This window comes from Mytilus californianus, unplaced genomic scaffold, assembly GCF_021869535.1.
Source record: "Mytilus californianus isolate M0D057914Y unplaced genomic scaffold, xbMytCali1.0.p SCAF_10, whole genome shotgun sequence".
NCBI lineage: Eukaryota > Metazoa > Mollusca > Bivalvia > Mytilida > Mytilidae > Mytilus > Mytilus californianus.
This window is the reverse complement of record NW_026262582.1, coordinates 47,486,406-47,505,528: the sequence shown is the minus strand read 5'-3', so window position 1 is coordinate 47,505,528 and position 19,123 is coordinate 47,486,406. Positions and strand designations below refer to the sequence as shown.

Below are 19,123 nucleotides of genomic sequence, written 5' to 3'. Positions count from 1 at the left end.
AGTCATTTTGTAATCCTGTCATGCTTTCAATACAAATTTCAATATTCGGCATTCTGCATTCATGATTTGTAATAACATAAGCAACACGACGGGTGCCACATATGGAGCAGGATCTGCTTACCCTTTCGGAGCACCTGAAATCACCCCCAGTTTTTGGTGGGGTTCGTGTTGCTTAGACTTTAGTTTTCTATGTTGTGTCATCTGTACTATCATTTGTCGGTTTGTCTTTTTATTTTGGCCATCGCGTTGTCAGTTTGTTTTCGATCTATGAGTTTAAATGTCCCTATGGTATCTTCTTTAATAATGTATATGTCTTTTGGTTCTTTGCAGCTGGAAGCTAAGAGGTATTGAATGTTCTATATAGAGAAATATCTCACTAAAGATACCAAGAGTGCAAATTTGTAGGCAATATGCGAGTTTCATCTACAAAAGACGCATCAGTGACGCTTGAATAATAAAAGACGAAAATCAAAGATCCACTTTCACCAGTCATATCTTTAAACTAAAGTGGCACATAACAGTAATAACCACTTTTTATACTGTTGCATCTCTGAATTAAGACTCTAGTTAATTTTTAAATGTTCTATCATTCATTAATACATGTACCTGACACACTGGTACTACTGCAACTCTGAAGATATATATTTTCTACATTTAATTTATATACAATTAGATGAATTAGAAACATATTTGCATTTATTAAATCAAGTGAACCGGAAATTATCATTATCGAATTGATGCCTTGTTATATATTGACCCCAAATGCCTTTTTTGTGAACATTACATGTTACGTTTCCTTTAATATAGTAGTTTGACTGCATCAATTATTTTAATACAAACGGCATGGAAATTATTAACTTATTTGTTTTATTGCAATTGATGTATTATTTTTTTTCAAACTTCATACTATAAAAAGAAAAATATGCTATCAATTGACATTTGCTTTAACAAGAGCATTATATAAACAAATTAAAACACAAAAACAAAATTAATATTTTTTGATAGAATAGAAGTATATCTTATGAATATCAAACTATACAGAAAACCTATAATATGATTTAAATGCAATAAAATGGATGAAGTCGAGAAAATATATATGCACAAAAACAACACACAAGCAAAGTGTAAATAATATATTGCAGCATATCATAAAATATAATTAAAATTTAGCAGCAAAATAGCTTAAATTATATGGGTATATATATATATATATATATATATATATTAACATACATCATGCATTACTATATCATAAAACCATTTAAGATCAAATTAAATGTGAACATTCAATATGCAAAATTTATTATACTAAGTAATGATGGTATGAAGTAAAAAGTTTTACTAAAATAAAACAATCAAATAAGACCGCGGTGTTGAATAATTTCGTTATTAATGTTTTAATGTTTTTATTTGAAAACAAAAATATATAGCTATCTAATATATTAAGTTTTAATTTGATAAACATCCATCGTTAACAGGTTTCACTATACTATGATGTTCATCGGCTCCATCGTTAAGTGTAAAAAAGTCATTACAAAAAAATATGAAATTCTATGTGTAGTTCACTTAACCATGCTAATCTATGGTTTATATATGTTCATGATGCATTCGCCGTTTTAGTTAAGACCTCTAATTTCTATCAGTTGCTTGTCTTATGTTTTTTTATTTGAAATTCAGAGTTTGGCTAGATTGTGTATGGTTTTTAATGAATGCAGAAGGTTTTAGATTTCTATTTGTTGGTTTTCAGCAACTCCGAAGAGCCGCTTCATTTTATCGCAATGTACATGTACATGTATCAATATTCAAAACAAACATAAACGCGTTTCAGTAGATCTACCCGATGCGCTTTTTTATCATTCGTCTTTAAAAACAGGTAAATAAACATATATTCATGAAAAAAATAGATCACATAATCACTGATATTCAATCGATACAAAGTCTTAAATGCAGTTTGAAAACTGCAGTAAGAAAGTCGATAAAGGTGTTTTCGGTATAAAAACATAAACAAAAAATATTTTTGGATGCAGATATGACGCATAATCTTTCATAAATAACAATGTAGCTGCGTAATAGTTACCTTTGCTACAGTTTTTGTCAGTAAATCCAGGAAGACATACGCATTGGAAATCATTAACCAGATCAATACAGGTAGCGTTATGTTCACATGGGTTAGATAAGCACTCATCGATATCTGAAACGAACACCAAAGCCAGACTTAAACATTAGTTTATAAATTAGAGACATTGTCGTAATTCAATGGCATCATGATCAACAGTTTTATGTTTTTAGGAAAACAAGGCAACTGTAGACAGCAAATTGTGTATTTTGATACTTTAATCAAATAGAGGCCAGAGTTGAAAACTAGTTGAACAACAGTCTTTGTTGAATACGGAATTAGAATCAGTATAAGAATACACTATTAAATATTAAATGGGCACGGTCGTTAGTGAGTTACATGTGTTGCACGTTTGGATGCACACATACAATCTAAATATTTTTTGTGTATCGATGCAGGTTGAATTTTTTCACAAAGGCTAAGAAAATCAACAGCAATTCGTTAATGTTAATGTTTATTGAAAACAAATATATATTGTTCATGCTGAATGCCGATCGACATTGACCAATGCTTTTTCATTTGCTACTGTTATCAGAGGCAGACTTTACAAAAGTTCATACATTATAGTTTGAAAGCAAAAAGAATCAGTTAAACAATGATGAGAGGAGTATGATTTGAAATCAGGAATTAAAATGTCATTTTTACCTAACCTCTCTCAAAAACAAGTGTAACAATTATAAAATCGTTTCTGTAGACCTTCTCATGTGTACTATGACCATCTGTCTTCCATATGAACATCAACATGCAAACAAGTATATAGATCACATTAACACAAATAGTCAATGGATACACAGTCTTTCGGACAGTTTGTAAATAACAGAAAGAAAGTAGTCATATGTGTTTTCGAAACAACATCCTGCAGGTGTAATACCACTATTGATTTTTCCAAATTTGTCTTTGTTTAATTTGCACTTTTAAAAAAATTGTGCAGAATTTATCTTTGTTTCAAATAAAGAAATACTTGGCATGAGTAAAATTGTAACCTGTCCAGTGCTATAGACAAAACTTCATGACGCACTGGACTTTGGGTTAGTCGAACCTCGGATGAGTCGAATACTTTGGTCTGGTCCCTTCGATTTCGACACAACGAGGTTCGACTGTTGAAAAACTAAATAAAAAACTATATGGAAAACAGTTTTTTGTTGGAACTGCTATTTGAATCAATATCCAAAATGAAATATGCAGACATAAACCACATTAAATATGCACGGTCGTTAGTGATTTGTATGTGCTTCAAGTTTTGTCATAATTCCAGATGCATATACACATTAAAACAACTTTTCATACCGATGCAGGTTGCATTTTGTCGAATAGGATATATAATGGACATCAATTTGTCGTTAGGTTTATTGAAATTACAGAACAAAAAGTTGTTTTGTTAAAGCCAAAACGCAGGAAAAAAAATCATGTTACTTGAAAATATTAAATATCGTTCATGCTGATTCCCGATCGCCATTGACTAATGCTTTATTAACTTATATTTTTTTTTTTATAAAATAGCAGAAAGACGGTCGGTATACAATGTAGGTATTTCGACACAAACACCTTGAACCTGAACATGCAAACAAGTACATAGATCACATAAACATTAATTTTGATTATTTGAATTTAGGAAATAACATGGCATGTTCATCTATCCATACAACATACTCCAATACAGTTGAAAAAGAGATACTGTATACCAGAAATACCAAACTCGGAAAGTCTCTAATCAAATGGCCTTATCAAAAGCTCAAACGCATCAAACGAATGTATAAATTGTTTCAGTAAACCTACTCGATATGAAGTTGCAATATCCGTCATACAGAAATTTAAATCGACATGCAGAAATCTTATACGTTCCTGTTTTTCACCTCCAATTTGTTATGGTAATGATCTTTACAAAGCACAACAATGTTGGCATTTACCTCAAAAGCTAACCAAACCTTTAAACACAGGTGTTTTCGAATCAACAACCTAAGCAGAATGAATTTGGAAGCAGATATGAGGCACAACAGTTAAGTATTGAAAATGATGCTGTTTAAATACTTACCTTCGCTACAGGTTTTGTCAGTAAATTCAAGAGGACACATGCATTGAAAATCATTGACCAGATCAATACAGGTGCACATTTGTCAATATTTAGAGTAAAATTCAAAAGGGGACACGTTATTGTTGTCCTGCCAAATTCGTTAGTAAAAAAGATAATTTCAACAGAAAGAAGGTTATTGTTTAGAGTTTTAAACACAGGACAAATATCATGTAATCTTAACATTGTATATATATACTATTCTCATTGTTAATAAATTCTACTGAAAACATAAGCAGACGCTACTTATAAAATTATACATTAAAAACTATCATTGTCAGAATGCGTCTTAGTTGACTTAAAGCAGATATATGTCATATTCAATACAAGTGCAAGAAGTGTAATTGCGGCTCAGTAGACCTACTCGATCTTTACCTTGATTATCTGTCTTTTTTATAATACAATTAAAAAAAGAAATCATACAAACAGCTTATCAATCAAAACAAGTTCTCTCAAGGCAGATTATCAACGGCAATAAGGAAGTCACAAAAGATGTTTTCGTTATAAGAAAATTAATAAATATATTTTTGATGCAGATATGAGACATGATAGTATATTAAAAACAGTTGTAGCTTAAGAGTAACATGAGCCACAGTTTTTGTCAGTAAAACCGGGAGGACATGTGCATTGAAAATCATTGACTAGATCAATAAAGTAATTGTTATTCAATCAAATCGTGTTAACCTTATATCTGTTTTACAAATAGATCTAGCACAGCAAGAACCTGTAGACAAATGATTTTTTATTTTGTAACATTAAATAAAAATAGGCAACTGTAATACACACTATTTGTACCACAGTTGTTTGTTGGAAAGCTATTGCACTCATTGTACTTCATCAGCCAAAGTAAATTACCAATGGTGAGAAGCACCTAATTCGAATTCAGGAATTTTCATGTGATTGATACCAATTTATATTTTTATAAGATTGCTAGAAACGTAAATGCATTGTTGTAGAATTTCTCCATCTGTATTTGACAATTTGTCTTCTATATGAACATAATTACTACACAGCAAAAAATGCAACGCATGTTTACCAGGTGTTTTTGAAAACGTATGGTAAACATGCGTTTCACCATATGTTTACCATGTGTTTTGAGTAACAGGTGGTAAACATGTGTTTGAAACCATGTGTTTCCAATATGTTTGAAAAACGCATGTGAACGCATGTGAAACACATGTTTACAAAACGCATGAGAAATATACGTTTGACCACATGTTTACCATATGTTTTAAGAAACACCTGGTAAACAGGTGTTTGAAAACATGTGGTAAACTTATGTTTTGAAAAACACCTGGTAAACGCATGTTTTGAGTAACACCTGGTTAACATATGTTGGAAAACAGGCTGTTAACGTATGTTTTGAGTAATACCCGATAAACATATTTATGTTAAATTACATATGTTTTCATATTTTATATTACTTTATATTGCTGATATTAAGGAGTAACCATTTAACTTCAAAAGGGGGGAGGGGTATGGGATCAGAATTTTTTTTCGCGCAAAGCGTGAACAAATTTATTTAGGTTTTCGACGCTATCAATCAATTTTTTTTTCAAAATTTAACACTATAAGGTATTTGGGAAATCTGCATTCAGAATATTTTTTTTGTCATCTGCTTGACCAGAAATTTTTTTTGTTCATTGAATTGGGGATCAGAATATTTTTTTAGAAAAAAAATTACCCCCCCCCCCCCCCCCCCCCCCCTTTTTGAAGTTAAATGGTAGTTCCCTAAGTAAGTGTCAGATTGTTGGAGATCTGAGGTAGTTTCTGTCTTCTCTTGTTCAATGATGCTCATTCAAATTAGTGGAAAGAAACACTTTATCGTGTTAAAATCATGACAAACAACAGTCACTAAATTGTGTCACTTCGTCCCTTATGCAATGTACAGAATAATGTACCATCATAATATGCATTTCTTCTTTTTTAGTGTGATTTTAAAGCAAAGGATATAAACTGTTTCTATTTTACTTGTGTTTTTATGCAAAATTTGATGGTTGAGATGGGTTTACCGTTATACCTGCCAATCTAATGTCCCTCCAATCCGCCTAATCATGCAACTAGAACAATTGTAATTCTTGTGAGTTTGACAGTCTGGCAATAGCAACCAAGTAACGTCATATGCATGTGATGTCATAATTTAGACACCTCTTAATTACTTCTTTCAAATTTCGTATGTGGAATAAATGTCCTTCTTAATTTCTCTTTTCAACTTGCATCACTTTATCCAAATACCACCATTAAAAAAAAGAAATATAACAAACTCGAAGAAATGTGCTTACTCATTAAATTGTTTTCTTCTTATCTTAGTAAATTTCTTCTTTCTCACAGCACTCGTGTCACACAGAGACAGAACTCGCACCACTGAAGAAATGTTTTTAATCATCAGAGAGTTCTATGTAAGAACAACTTACAAACTAATCAAAACTATCAACATAATGCATCAGTGCATAAAACCATATTTCCAAACATATAACTAAGGAAGGACTTGTGATTCTTAACTAATCATATGTTATATTAGTAAAATTGGCTTAAATAACACCTATGTGTCCAAGATTGATTGATTAACGCCACTTTCAACAATATTGGTTATTTCGTAGTAGTAAGTTTTTTTAATGACAGAGGAATATGGAGAGAACCATAGACCTTCCGGGCAGTAAAACTTACAGTACTTTCGACAACTATGTATCCAAAATTATTCCTATGTTTTTTATTACACTCTATTGCATTTTATTTTTTCTCTGATAAGAGTAGTCCTCAGTCTAAGGTCCCTTTTTATGGTAAAAGTTTGTTTGAAACTTCTACACAGCTGATAGCAATGATTTAATTGAACACCACATTCTCTATTTCTTTTCATGGATGCATAGGTACTACAGAGGTTCACCGGAAGCCCACCTCTACCTCAGGCTTTCAAATCTGTATAAAACTCCACAATTTTTAGATGGCAACCTGACCTTTTTGACTTTTTACCTCTCAAGAACCCAGAGGATATATCATGAAACTCTAGGCACAAAAACTAGTGTACAATTGAATATAAATTTGCCTTATAAGGCATTCATCATTCTATTTTCCCCTTTTTTGTGGGGAAATGGTCACAGCATTAGTGTTATTTCTTTAACCATGTTTGTTGCCTTTAAAAATTGGTTGGGTGTGGGAATGCAATATGTCGTTTTATAAAAATGTCATGTAACTATATGTTATATAATAGAATAGTTTTTTTCCTGTTAATATTGTCAGTGTCTGAACATCGTAGCAAATGCGGCGGCATGCATTTCAGTAACAGAATCATGGCATGCGACAGCAGAGGAGGGGTTGGAAACAAAGGGAATCGTATCTCAAATCCCACGATTTTTTTTTCAAAATCCCCCCCCCCCCCCCCCCCCAAGTTAATCCCACATAAGAAATGTCACAGCCCTCGGCAGGGGTATTTATTTATTACTGACAGCCGGTGAAAAGAAATGTAAAATAAATGAATTTATAGTTCAACTCTTTGTAAATATGCCAGTTTTCAGTGCAACTAATTGAATAAAAGTGATAATTTTCTCTATAAATATGAGGTTCTGAGTGGGGTCCTTTATTCCTTAATTTTCAGATCATTAACATTTTTCTCAATTCTTCATTTTATAGTTTGTGTTTTACTTTCAATAATTCTTAATATTCAGTCTTTATATAAATTTAGAACCGCATGATTCTCAATTGTTATTTATTCAATTTTTTGACTTTTTTATTCTCTTCTCTCCTTTCTTTATTTTTTTCTCTTTATTCTGCACTTTTCGTCCATCATTCTATGTTCTTTCATCCCAAAACTGTGTTCAGACCCTCATGAACGTACAAATACAAATGTAGATAAATGTACGCGAATACGAAAACCCGGAAATCGTCTCACCGTTACCGTTTTGTATACCATGACGCAAAATCCATGGACGCTCACGAGCTGCTGGTGGAGGTTTCAATTTTTGCTGTAAGAATGGACAGAGTCATAGATATATGATATAAAGAACTCTGGTTGTTCAAACTGATGGTCAAACCGATATGGAAATAAATTGAAATAGATGACTTGTCGATTAACTGGGAGAAACCGAGTCGAGTAACGATACAAATGAAAGTCAACGCAACGAAAGTGTTTTTGTTTTGATGGTTGACTTGGAAAGCACAAAGAAAGGTAAAAATAATTTATCATTCACATTATAAATGGATAAAAGCAGGAGGATGTTAGTCTTAAATGGTATTCACGAATGCTTTCGAGACGCGACGGCCATATATCCATGACGTCCATAGGCATAGGATATGTTGGCCATACGGCATACCGCCACATCGTCCATGGGACGTAAAGACTAAAGTCCATACCCTAAAGTTATGTAATATAAGCTGAGGCGTAAGAAAATTGAAACCGGAAATGAACGTCCCGCATTAGCCCATGGGCCAATACGGCCTTTTTTTCGTGTTGGTCCTATGAAAAAGCCGTAACTATTGGCCCTGTTTGAAAGCAATATTAAATGGCAAAAGAAATGTAATCCTGAAAAAATTATGCTATGGCATAAATATTTCTAAAAAGTAAAAAACTAACTTATTTCAATATAAATTACATAATTATGTACTTGAATCTGTCAAAGACAGTAAGTATCTAGGAGTTACAATAAGCAATGATATTGGGGGCCCCATATTAATAATATAATTTCAAAGGCAAATAAAACACTAGGCTTTTTACGTAGAAACATGAAAAACACGCATTACTGAAGCGTCAAAGCAAAAAAATAAAATAGCCTTTCAAATCGTCACAATTATTTGGAAAAGGGTTTGTCTGACCGAAAAAGAAATTTGACATTTTTCTACCATATTTTCAACTAAAAAAATCTGAAAATTTCTAGCTGACATTTTGTCGGTCATACACATTTTAGGATACACAGTCACTGTTTGATTGTATATGAATTTAGTTTATGTAAAAAATGAAAGTCAAAAATAGATCATTCCAACAGGCCAGGGACCATTACATTGCTATGTAATGCATTACATTACAATTACTTTGTGATTCATCCATTACAATTACAATTACATTTTTTCTCACATGTGATGCATTACATTACAATTACTCTTTGCCTGTTTAATGCATTACATTACACATTACTTTTTCAATATAAAAACTAAAAACATTTAAAAAACAGATTTTTATAAGAAATTGATAAATATTATCAGGGTATATGTACATATATATATACAGTGTTAGTGACATAGTCTTCAAATACTTGAAAAATAAAAAAAATTATCATATAATTTTGTTTCTAACATTGATCACTTAATCATTAAGACATCATAAAGGGATTTCAAAGGGATATAGTAAATGTGCCATTAAAGGATTATCTTGTTAAATGTCTAAGGGCTCTGTGAGGACAAACATAAGTTGAGAAGATTTGATTGCAATAAAAAGATTTTGATATTAATTATATAATTAGGTGAAATAACAACCACAGTTTGGTGTAAAAAATGTTGATTGACATATTCATTCTTTCATTGAAATACATGTAAGGTGTGTATAGAATTATGAAAATTTCATCTTCATATTTTTTCCATTCATCTGTATAGTTTTGTTTAATAATTATTTTTAGAAGATTTTTTAAGTGCAAACTATCTATAATGATTAAATACAGTAATTAACTTTGACAATAATTTTATTCAATACTTTCTTTTATTTTTGTTAATATTTTATTTTTATTTTACTGTCTTCTTCAATTTTATGTATTTTACTAATTTTTAATGAAAAGTAATGTACAGTAATGGAGACATTACATTGATTTTTAACTAAAGTAATCATTACATTACATGTAATTGTAATGCAGAAAATTTGCATTACAAATTACTTTGCATTACACCAAAAAAATGTAATATTACAATGCATTACAATTACAAATTACCATTACCCCAGGCCTGCATTCCAAGTAAATAAGCAATAAGTCAACTGTTTTGGGTGTAGTGAATGACTAGTTTCACCTGACCTTGATCTCATTTTCACAGCTGATTGAATTGGTCAACAGTGGCAGATCCAGAAATTTTAATAAAAATGGGGGGTTGCACTGACTGCAAAACTGGGGCCTACTCCAGTCATGCTTCAATAATTCCTTTAATAATCAACCAAATTTTCCCCACAAAAGAGGTCCTGCCCTTCTCCCCCTAAATTAACCTCTGATCAATAGCTTAGTAAGTTTACCTGGTAAGTAAGTTTCTGTTAGAAATTATTTTCTGCTAAGATTTTCAATATTTCCATCCTATTTTACGGACCACATTAAAGTGAGATATTCTTTTCTGAAATGCCTTCTGGTTTTAATACACCCTAACTGCTAGTTTGAAACGTGAAATAAAACGTTTATATGGCAGCTGGTACATCTGACCTCCACCTCATTTTCATGAATCATTGCATTAGTCAACGTTAAGTTTTCCTTGAGTAGACTAGTCAATTTCTTAGATACTGTAAAATAGGTCAACTTTTGGTGTATGAAATTATAAAGCATGCATGTCTGTCTAGCAGGGTTCATTTTACGTTGATCACAATTACACTGACCAAATTTAACATCTTTGTATAACTTCTAATTTCTTTATTCCTTTATTGCCCAAAGATTGGCATTGTAAACCATGCAATATCACCATTTTCATTCACAAAACTGTTATATTGATTTGATATGATGTATAAGAACATTAAAATAATTAAATGCTTTTTGAAATTTTGTATAGTCATATTTGACAGTTTTTATAACTTCCTTTTATGCAATTAAACATTTTTCTTTTAGCATTTTTAATGAAAGTACATGTATTTAGAGAAGTAGGAGAAGATAATCAACAGAACAGAAGTCATTAGAGGCAATGCTTTCTAGATAATATATAGACTAGTAGTGGATTTGAAAATTGCTTTATTGATTCATGTGCAAATAAGGAGTAGCAACCAACGAATCATTGTGTGATGAAAGGTACATGTCATGTCATAAAAGTTATGCCTTTGTTTAAATATTTTTTTGTTTTCAGACTTACAAGTAAATTTTGAGGTCATAAAGGTGAAAATTTTCATTCTTGGGTTAGTTTGAAAATTAGCCATGTTAGCAGTGACAAACTATTCATTTTAATTGGTCAATTTTATATAAAATAGTATTGGAAGCTCTCTTAACACTACATTGCTTGTTCTTTTTAGCTCAACTGGCCAAAAGGGCCAAATGAGCTTTTCTCATTACTTGGTGTCCGTTGTCTGTTGTCCTCTGTTATTTTCTACAAAAATCTTCTCCTCTGAAACTACTACAATGTAACCAAATTCAACCAAAATTGGTCACAATCATCATTAGGATATCTACATGTAGTTTTAAAATTTGTCTGATGACCCCACCTGCCAACCAAGATGGCTGACATGTCTAAAAATAGAACATAAGTGTGAAATGCAAGATTTGTCTATTATTTTGAAACCCGTTATAATAAAGAAAATCTGATAGAGGCGGAACTATCAAACAACGCCTAATAGGATTTGTCATAATGAAATGTAGATTGAGAGAAACTTTAAATTGAAAAAAATTGAAAATTATCACCAAGACAAGTTCTTAAAATAATAAACTTGAGAATGGAAATGGAGAATGTGTCAAAGAGACAACAACCCAACCAAACGACAGAAAACAGCCGAAGTCCACCAATGAGCCTTCAACTCAGTGTGACAATCTTGTACCCAAAGGCTTGCTTCAACTTGCCTCCAAACAAAATGTGAACTAAGTCTGACAGGAAAATTGACTTCACGCTAAACTACAAAACATATAAATGAACTATAATTGAAAAAACATACAAGACATAACAGAGGCTCTTGATTTGGGACAGGCACAAAAATCCAGCAGTGTAAATATGTTTTGTGAGATCTCAACCCTCCTCTATATAATACCTTTAGCTAATGTAGAATAAACAAACACACAGTGAAACTCTGTTCAAAAGAGGTCTAAGTCCAATGTCAGGATAAGTACATTGATACCAAAAAGAAACTAAGTAAAATGACAATAAAACATAAATTACTAGCAGTTACTGACATGCCAGCTCCAGACCTCGATTAAACTGATTTATAAAGATTATGTGTTCATCATATGAAAATCAAGCACAAGTCTAACATTGATGAAAATTTTACCAATTTTTTTGCGTTTTTGCCTCATCTTAAAAATTGTAGTCATGGTAATGAAAACTTAGTACAGAAAAAAATGTGATCAGCATGACAAGATCTCCAATTTAGAGACCGCATGGGGGAAATCATCCAACAACTTCAAGAGAATTATTGCCCTTTAATGCATTTTGTTTTAAGTCCCCTACCGACGAAGTCGAAGGGGACTTTAGGTTTGCAGTCCGTCCGTCTGTCTGTCGTTTGTCCTTCTGTCAGTCCGGCAAATCAGTTTTCCACACTTTTTTTCTTCATGCTTGAAGATATTGGTTTGATATTTGGTATATTGTTTTATTATGATAAGCTACAGATCAAGTTCGAATTTTGTTTCGGTCTGATAATTTTGTGCAGAGTTATGGTCCTTGGACTTGGAAAATTCACTCAAATATTCAGTTTATCACATTTTTTTCGTCATTATTGAAGATATTGATTTAATAATTGGTACATTGTTTTATCAGGACAAGTTACAGATCAAGTTTGAATTTTGTTCCGGTCTGATGATTTTGTGCAGAGTTATGGTCCTTGGTCTTAGGAAACTCGGTCAAATAATCAGTTTTCCGCACCTTTTTTCATCATGCTTGAAGATATTGATTTGATAATTGGTATATAGTTTAATCATGATAAGTTACAGACCAAGTTTGAATTTTGTTTCGGTTGGATGATTTTTTGCAGAGTTATGGTCCTTGGACTTAGAAAATTCACTTAAATTATCAGTTTTCCGCACTTTTTTTCGTCATGCTTGAAGATATTGACTTGATATTTGTTATATAGTTTACACCATGACAAGTTATAGATCAAGTTATATAATTAGCATTTTGTTCCAGTACAATTAATTTTTAACTGGTAGGGGACTATGTATTGCCATGCAATACTCTCAGAATGCTTGTTCTATATATTTTTTTTTAATTTACCTTATACTATAATAATTACAATGTATAATAGAGAAATACTTGGTAGACACTGTAAATCACAAAATTATGAGCAATGCAAGATCAACTGAAGTCAAAATATGCTCTATAGCTTGTAGACTGTTGCTCTTTATATATATAGAAATGGTTGCCCTTAAATAAGATTTTTTATACCATCTTTTGTGTTTTGAGCAAACATTTAATTAGATAGAAAGAAATTAAACAGATTAAATGATCCACAAGATATAAAAAAAAGAAAGATTTTTGTCATTCATTCCATTCTCGTCTGCAATGTGGGAGAGTGTCCTTTGTTGAATATGCATTATAGACCTGGCAAGATTAGCAACGCAGGGTCTTTAGAGCCTCTAGTTTTTGTCTTGCCATAGCAAAGTCATGAAGGTGAGACGTAGGTATATTGTTTTTGACAGAGGCGAAATCTTCAAGATTTGTTAAAATTCATTATTTGGTCAGTTTAAAAGGAACCAAGAAATAACTTATGATAAACTTGTCAATAACACTTGTTATGTAGTTGAAGTAAGATATGCACTTCTCATTTCCATGGAGATTATATTGACCAAGAGAAGCATATCAACCTTGGCCTTGTGCACAGTCAATATGCTTCTCTTGGTATAACCCTATATCAACCTCATACAAAGGCTATAATTTTATAATATATGTGTAGTTTTATAAGTTGACAATAAAATAATCACTTATAAAGACAGGTGATTTTTAACTAACATGGGGACATAAGATGGGTACATACGTGTATAATCCTTAAAATTAAAATCAGTAAATTGTAATAAAATCAATGTTTTAATTTCAGAGGTCATTTCTCCACAAAAACAAGCTAAATGTCAATGGGCCTGATGAAATCGAGTTCTTTCTTGGATATTTGGGAGAACTGGAACATATTAGTGATACAGAAAAGGGGGAAATATTACATACATGGACACCAGCATGAGCAAGAAAAGACAAGGTATTATGTTATAAAGTCTATATATATATATAATGTTTAAGTTGTGACCTGAACCAATCAAATTATATCACCAATTAATGAAGTGGGTGGTATATAGAATATACCTTGACCAAATAGACATGTAAACATGTAAAAAAAAACATTGAAAATATATTTTATGATATCCATCGCACTTCCACATAACCACCATAGCAATTCGGCAAAGCTATCAATAAGAAAGTGTCACAATGCCATCATCGCACTTCGGCTTGATCAAAAATGCACTTAATCGTTAAACCTTTGCACATCAGCATGACATTCATGGTTCAGAGTCCTACAGGTTGGATAAAGATATTACTTTTGAATTTCTGTACTCTCAACAACAAAATAGAAATAAAATTGAAAACATAAACAGTTATTTTATAATTTCTAGTCGATTATGAGGGAGTTTATATTAAGTTAGACAAGACACATGAACATGTACCTATATGCCTTAAAAAAGACATGTATAGTATATCAAACAATTAAAACTCGAAAGGTGACAGTTGAGGATATAAAAAGAAATGGTTTCCTTTATTAATGAGTCATTTGAGAAGGAAGAAGATAACTGTTTAAATATGTATTCTGATATAATGTGTTTTTGATGGTTTTTAATAGACATAGATGTTCATGTATCACTGTACATAATATTAACCTTAACTTATTATTTTGCTTGTTTTAAAATAAAGATAAATTGATAGTTGATTGCTGTTATAATAAACTTTGCATCTTGCTTTATTTCAAAATCTGCCATGGGAAGAAACTAGTTTGAAGAAAAAGAAAAAAGATGAAGAAATTGACTTATTTTTGTTACAATATATTTGAAATGTTACATTTTACAAATTTTAAAAATATATTCTTCTACCACAGACAAGAATTTATTATCAATCCTGCAATTTCAAGAAAAACGTGTATGCATAGAAATTGGTTTGAACTTAGGCTGACAGGATTGTTAAGGTGTTCTCAACTTAATAATATGATTTATAAGTGCTCTTCAAAAAATCTTAAAAAAACTGAGGGTCAAAGTGCAAATTATATAGCTGTATATTCTTTATTGATTGAAACATCTGCACTCAGATGAAATGCTCATATGGTGCAATAGAATTGATACCATGAAAGTTTAATTTCAAACGCATAATTCACATAATGACTTATGTTTTGTTCATATATTGTACATGATATTTCTCAAACATACGTTAGACCGCCTCGGTTAGTCTGAGACTGCTTGCCATGAGTGCAGGAGGTTATTATAGGTTCAAACAGGGGCGGAGTCAATGCAAAGACTTGAAAACTGGTATTAGCTGCATCTCTGCTAGGCAAGCATCATTAAATAGTAAGAGCAAAGACTGAATCGACTCGTAGTCAGAACAATGTTTCCAGGTAGGGTGACATGTCTTCCTGCAAATTGTTACTTTGTGAGTTAGCACTTTTAAAATCTGTCTCAGGGTGTCAGTCTAATACAAAGCAGGGTTAGTGCTCATTTCTCATTATTATGATCTCATAACCTGAATATGCATCTGACCTGCCACTGGAAGAAAAGCAACCATCATCCAAACATATGTTTACCATATGGTTTATGAACATGTGTTTACCATATGTTCTCAGACATATGGTTACCATGAACATGCGTTTACCATGTGTTTTCAAACGCATGTTTCACATAAACGCATGTAAACTATACGTTCCCCAAACATGCGTTAAACGTACGGTGCTCCAAACATGCGTTTCTGACATGTTTAGAAACGTACGGTAAATTCCTGGTAAACATGCGTTTACATGCGTTGCATTTTTTGCTGTGTAGGACCAATATCATTCGATCATGTACAAGCATATATTCAATCAATATATGCTCTATTAAGACAGTCTTAAGAATGCCAATCAAGCAATTTTCGGAAGAACAATATTTACAAACAAATATTTGGGATGCAGAAATAAGGCATGTGAATATTTAATAAAAACATGTTTCCAGAAACAACATAAATAGATCATATAAACACGGATATTTAATCAATAGACGGTCTTTTCATGTAGTTTATAAACTGACGTCAGAAAGTCAATAAATGTGCTTGAGGAATAATAATATCAATAAGTAATACTTTGGGATGCAGATATGAGGCATGCTAGTTTATTAATTTCAGTGAAGCTGCACAAGAGTTACCTCTGCTACAGTTTTTGTCAGTAAAAGATGTTTTCGTTATCAGAAAATAAATGAAATATATTTTTGATGCAGATATGAGACATGATAGTATATTAAAAACAGTTGTAAGTTTAAGAGTAACATGTGCCACAGTTTTTGTCAGTAAAACCAGGAGTGCATTGAAAATCATTGACTAGATCAATAAAGTAATTGTTATTCAATCAAATCGTGTTAACCTTATATCTGTTTTACAAATAGATCTAGCACAGCAAGAACCTGTAGACAAATGATTTTTTATTTTGTAACATTAAATAAAAACAGGCAACTGTAATACACACTATTTGTACCACAGTTGTTTGTTGGAAAGCTATTGCACTCATTGTACTTCATCAGCCAAAGTAAATTACCAATGGTGAGAAGCACCTAATTCGAATTCAGGAATTTTCATGTGATTGATACCAATTTATATTTTTATAAGATTGCTAGAAACGTAAATGCATTGTTGTAGAATTTCTCCATCTGTATTTGACAATTTGTCTTCTATATGAACATAATTACTAGGACCAATATCATTCGATCATGTACATGTACGAGCATATATTCAATCAATACATGCTCTTTTAAGACAGTCTAAGAATGCCAATCAAGCAATTTTTGGAAGAACAATATTTACAAACAAATATTTGGGATGCAGAAATAAGGCATGTGATTTTTGTAATACTATAAAGCTGATTAAAAGTAACCTGTGTGCTACAACGTTTGTCAGTAAATCCAAGAAGACATAAACATTGAAAATCATTGACCAGATCAATACATGTTGCGAAATATTGACAGAGGTAAGAAAAGCAATCATCAATATCTCAAATAAACACCAACGTAAGATTTGTACTGTAAAAAATATGAATATTTGAATAGAAATAACGTTCTTTTAAGATTCTTTAACGCACAAAAAGTATCATGCTTTCTAATTATTGTATATATATATATAAACTCATCATAGATACCAGGATTGAAATTTTATATTTACGCCAGACGCGCGTTTCGTCTACAAAGGACTCATCAGTGACGCTCGAATAAAAAAATGTTAAAAAAGGCCAAATAAAGTACGAAGTTGAAGAGCATTGAGGACCAAAAATTCCTAAAAGTTTTGCCAAATACAGCTAAGGTAATCTATTCCTGAGGTAGAAAAGCCTTAGTATTTCAAAAATTCAAAGTTTTGTTAACAGTTAATTTATAATTATGAACATATCAATGGTAACTCAAGTCAACACAGAAGTGCTGACTACTGGGCTGGTCATACCCTCGGGGAATTAAAACTCCACCAGCAGTGGCATCGACCCAGTGGTTGTAAATAAACTCATCAAAGATACCAAGATTGAAATTTTATATATATATGTTATGCTCATTGTTAATCGGCATTAACTTATGCTGCAATACATATTACTGTTGATATAGGCGGATGCTTTTTTTCAAACCATAAATTAAAATATTACAAAATGTATAATTGTAACTATGATGAAAATCACCTAATATGAATTGGGAATTTTTTATTTCATTTACATCCATTCTTGTCCCATTACAAGTGCTAGAAGTATTATTACTTTTTAGTAGGCCTCCTGGATCCGTACATTTGTATTTTGACAATCTGTTGTGTATATTAGCAAGAACAAAACAAATAGATCACATAAAGAAACAAAGATTTTTAAGACAGATTATAATTTGCAGTAAGAAAGTCGCTAGAGTTGTTTTCAGAATAATAATAAAAGCAAATGTATTTTGGGATGTTGATATCAGTCATGATAGTATATTTGTGACATTGAAGCAGCTTAAGAGTTACCTGTAGTACAGTTTTTGTCAGTAAATCCAGGAGAACATATGCATTGAAAATCATTGACCAGATCATTACAGGTTCCGCAATGTTCACATGGGTTAGGAAAGCAATCATTGATATCTGAAATGAACGCCAAAGCAAGACTTATTAGCTATAGTGTATAAGGTAAAACGCTTGTTTTAATTCAGTGGCATTGTGTTCAACTTTTATTTGTTTTATAAATAGATCTAGTGTTTTAGGACAACAAACACCTTTAGACAATTGATTTTTTATTTGGTTAGATAAATCAAACAGAGAACGGTATTATAAACTGGTTGTTAAAACAGTTTTTGTTGATAAAAAGCTTTTGAACTCAGTTTCCTAAAGCTCTTTTTAGCCAAAAAAATAGCCAATGATGAAAAGCACATAATTTACATGCAGGAATTTACATGTATTTTTTTTTTATTCAATTTATATTCGAATGCATAAGCAAAAGCATAAACGCGTTTCAGTAGATCTTTTCGATCTGTATTTGACAATTTCTCGTCTATATGCACATATTTCCATAAACAACATCTTAAATAGATCATATAAACATGGATATTTAATCAATACACGGTCTTGTCATGTAGTTTATAAACTGACCTCAGAAAGTCAATAAATGTGCTTGAGGAATAACAATATCAATAAGTAATACTTAGGGATGCAGATATAAGGCATGCTAGTTTATTAATTTCAGTGAAACTGCACACGACTTACCTCTGCTACAGTTTTTGTCAGTAAATCCAGGAGGACATATGCATTGAAAATCATTTACTAGATCATTACAGGTTCCGCCATTTTCACATGAGGTAGGTAAGCATTCATTGATATCTGAAATGAACGCAAACGCAAGATTGTTGACTTTAGTGTATAAGGTAGAACAA

At 31.6% G+C, this 19,123-nt stretch overlaps 1 protein-coding gene across 1 annotated transcript in view; it reads right to left on the bottom strand.

The window, feature by feature from the left end:
• LOC127718755 (mucin-2-like) overlaps positions 1-19,123 on the bottom strand; it is a 47,903-nt gene that overhangs the window by 8,909 nt on the left and 19,871 nt on the right. Inside the window, exons 11-13 of the mRNA XM_052224810.1 lie at positions 18,957-19,070; positions 18,225-18,338; positions 2,118-2,191 (exon numbers count right to left, since the gene is read on the bottom strand). Of these exons, the coding sequence (XP_052080770.1) occupies positions 2,118-2,191; positions 18,225-18,338; positions 18,957-19,070 (302 nt within the window). The remainder of the gene's footprint in view (positions 1-2,117; positions 2,192-18,224; positions 18,339-18,956; positions 19,071-19,123) is intronic.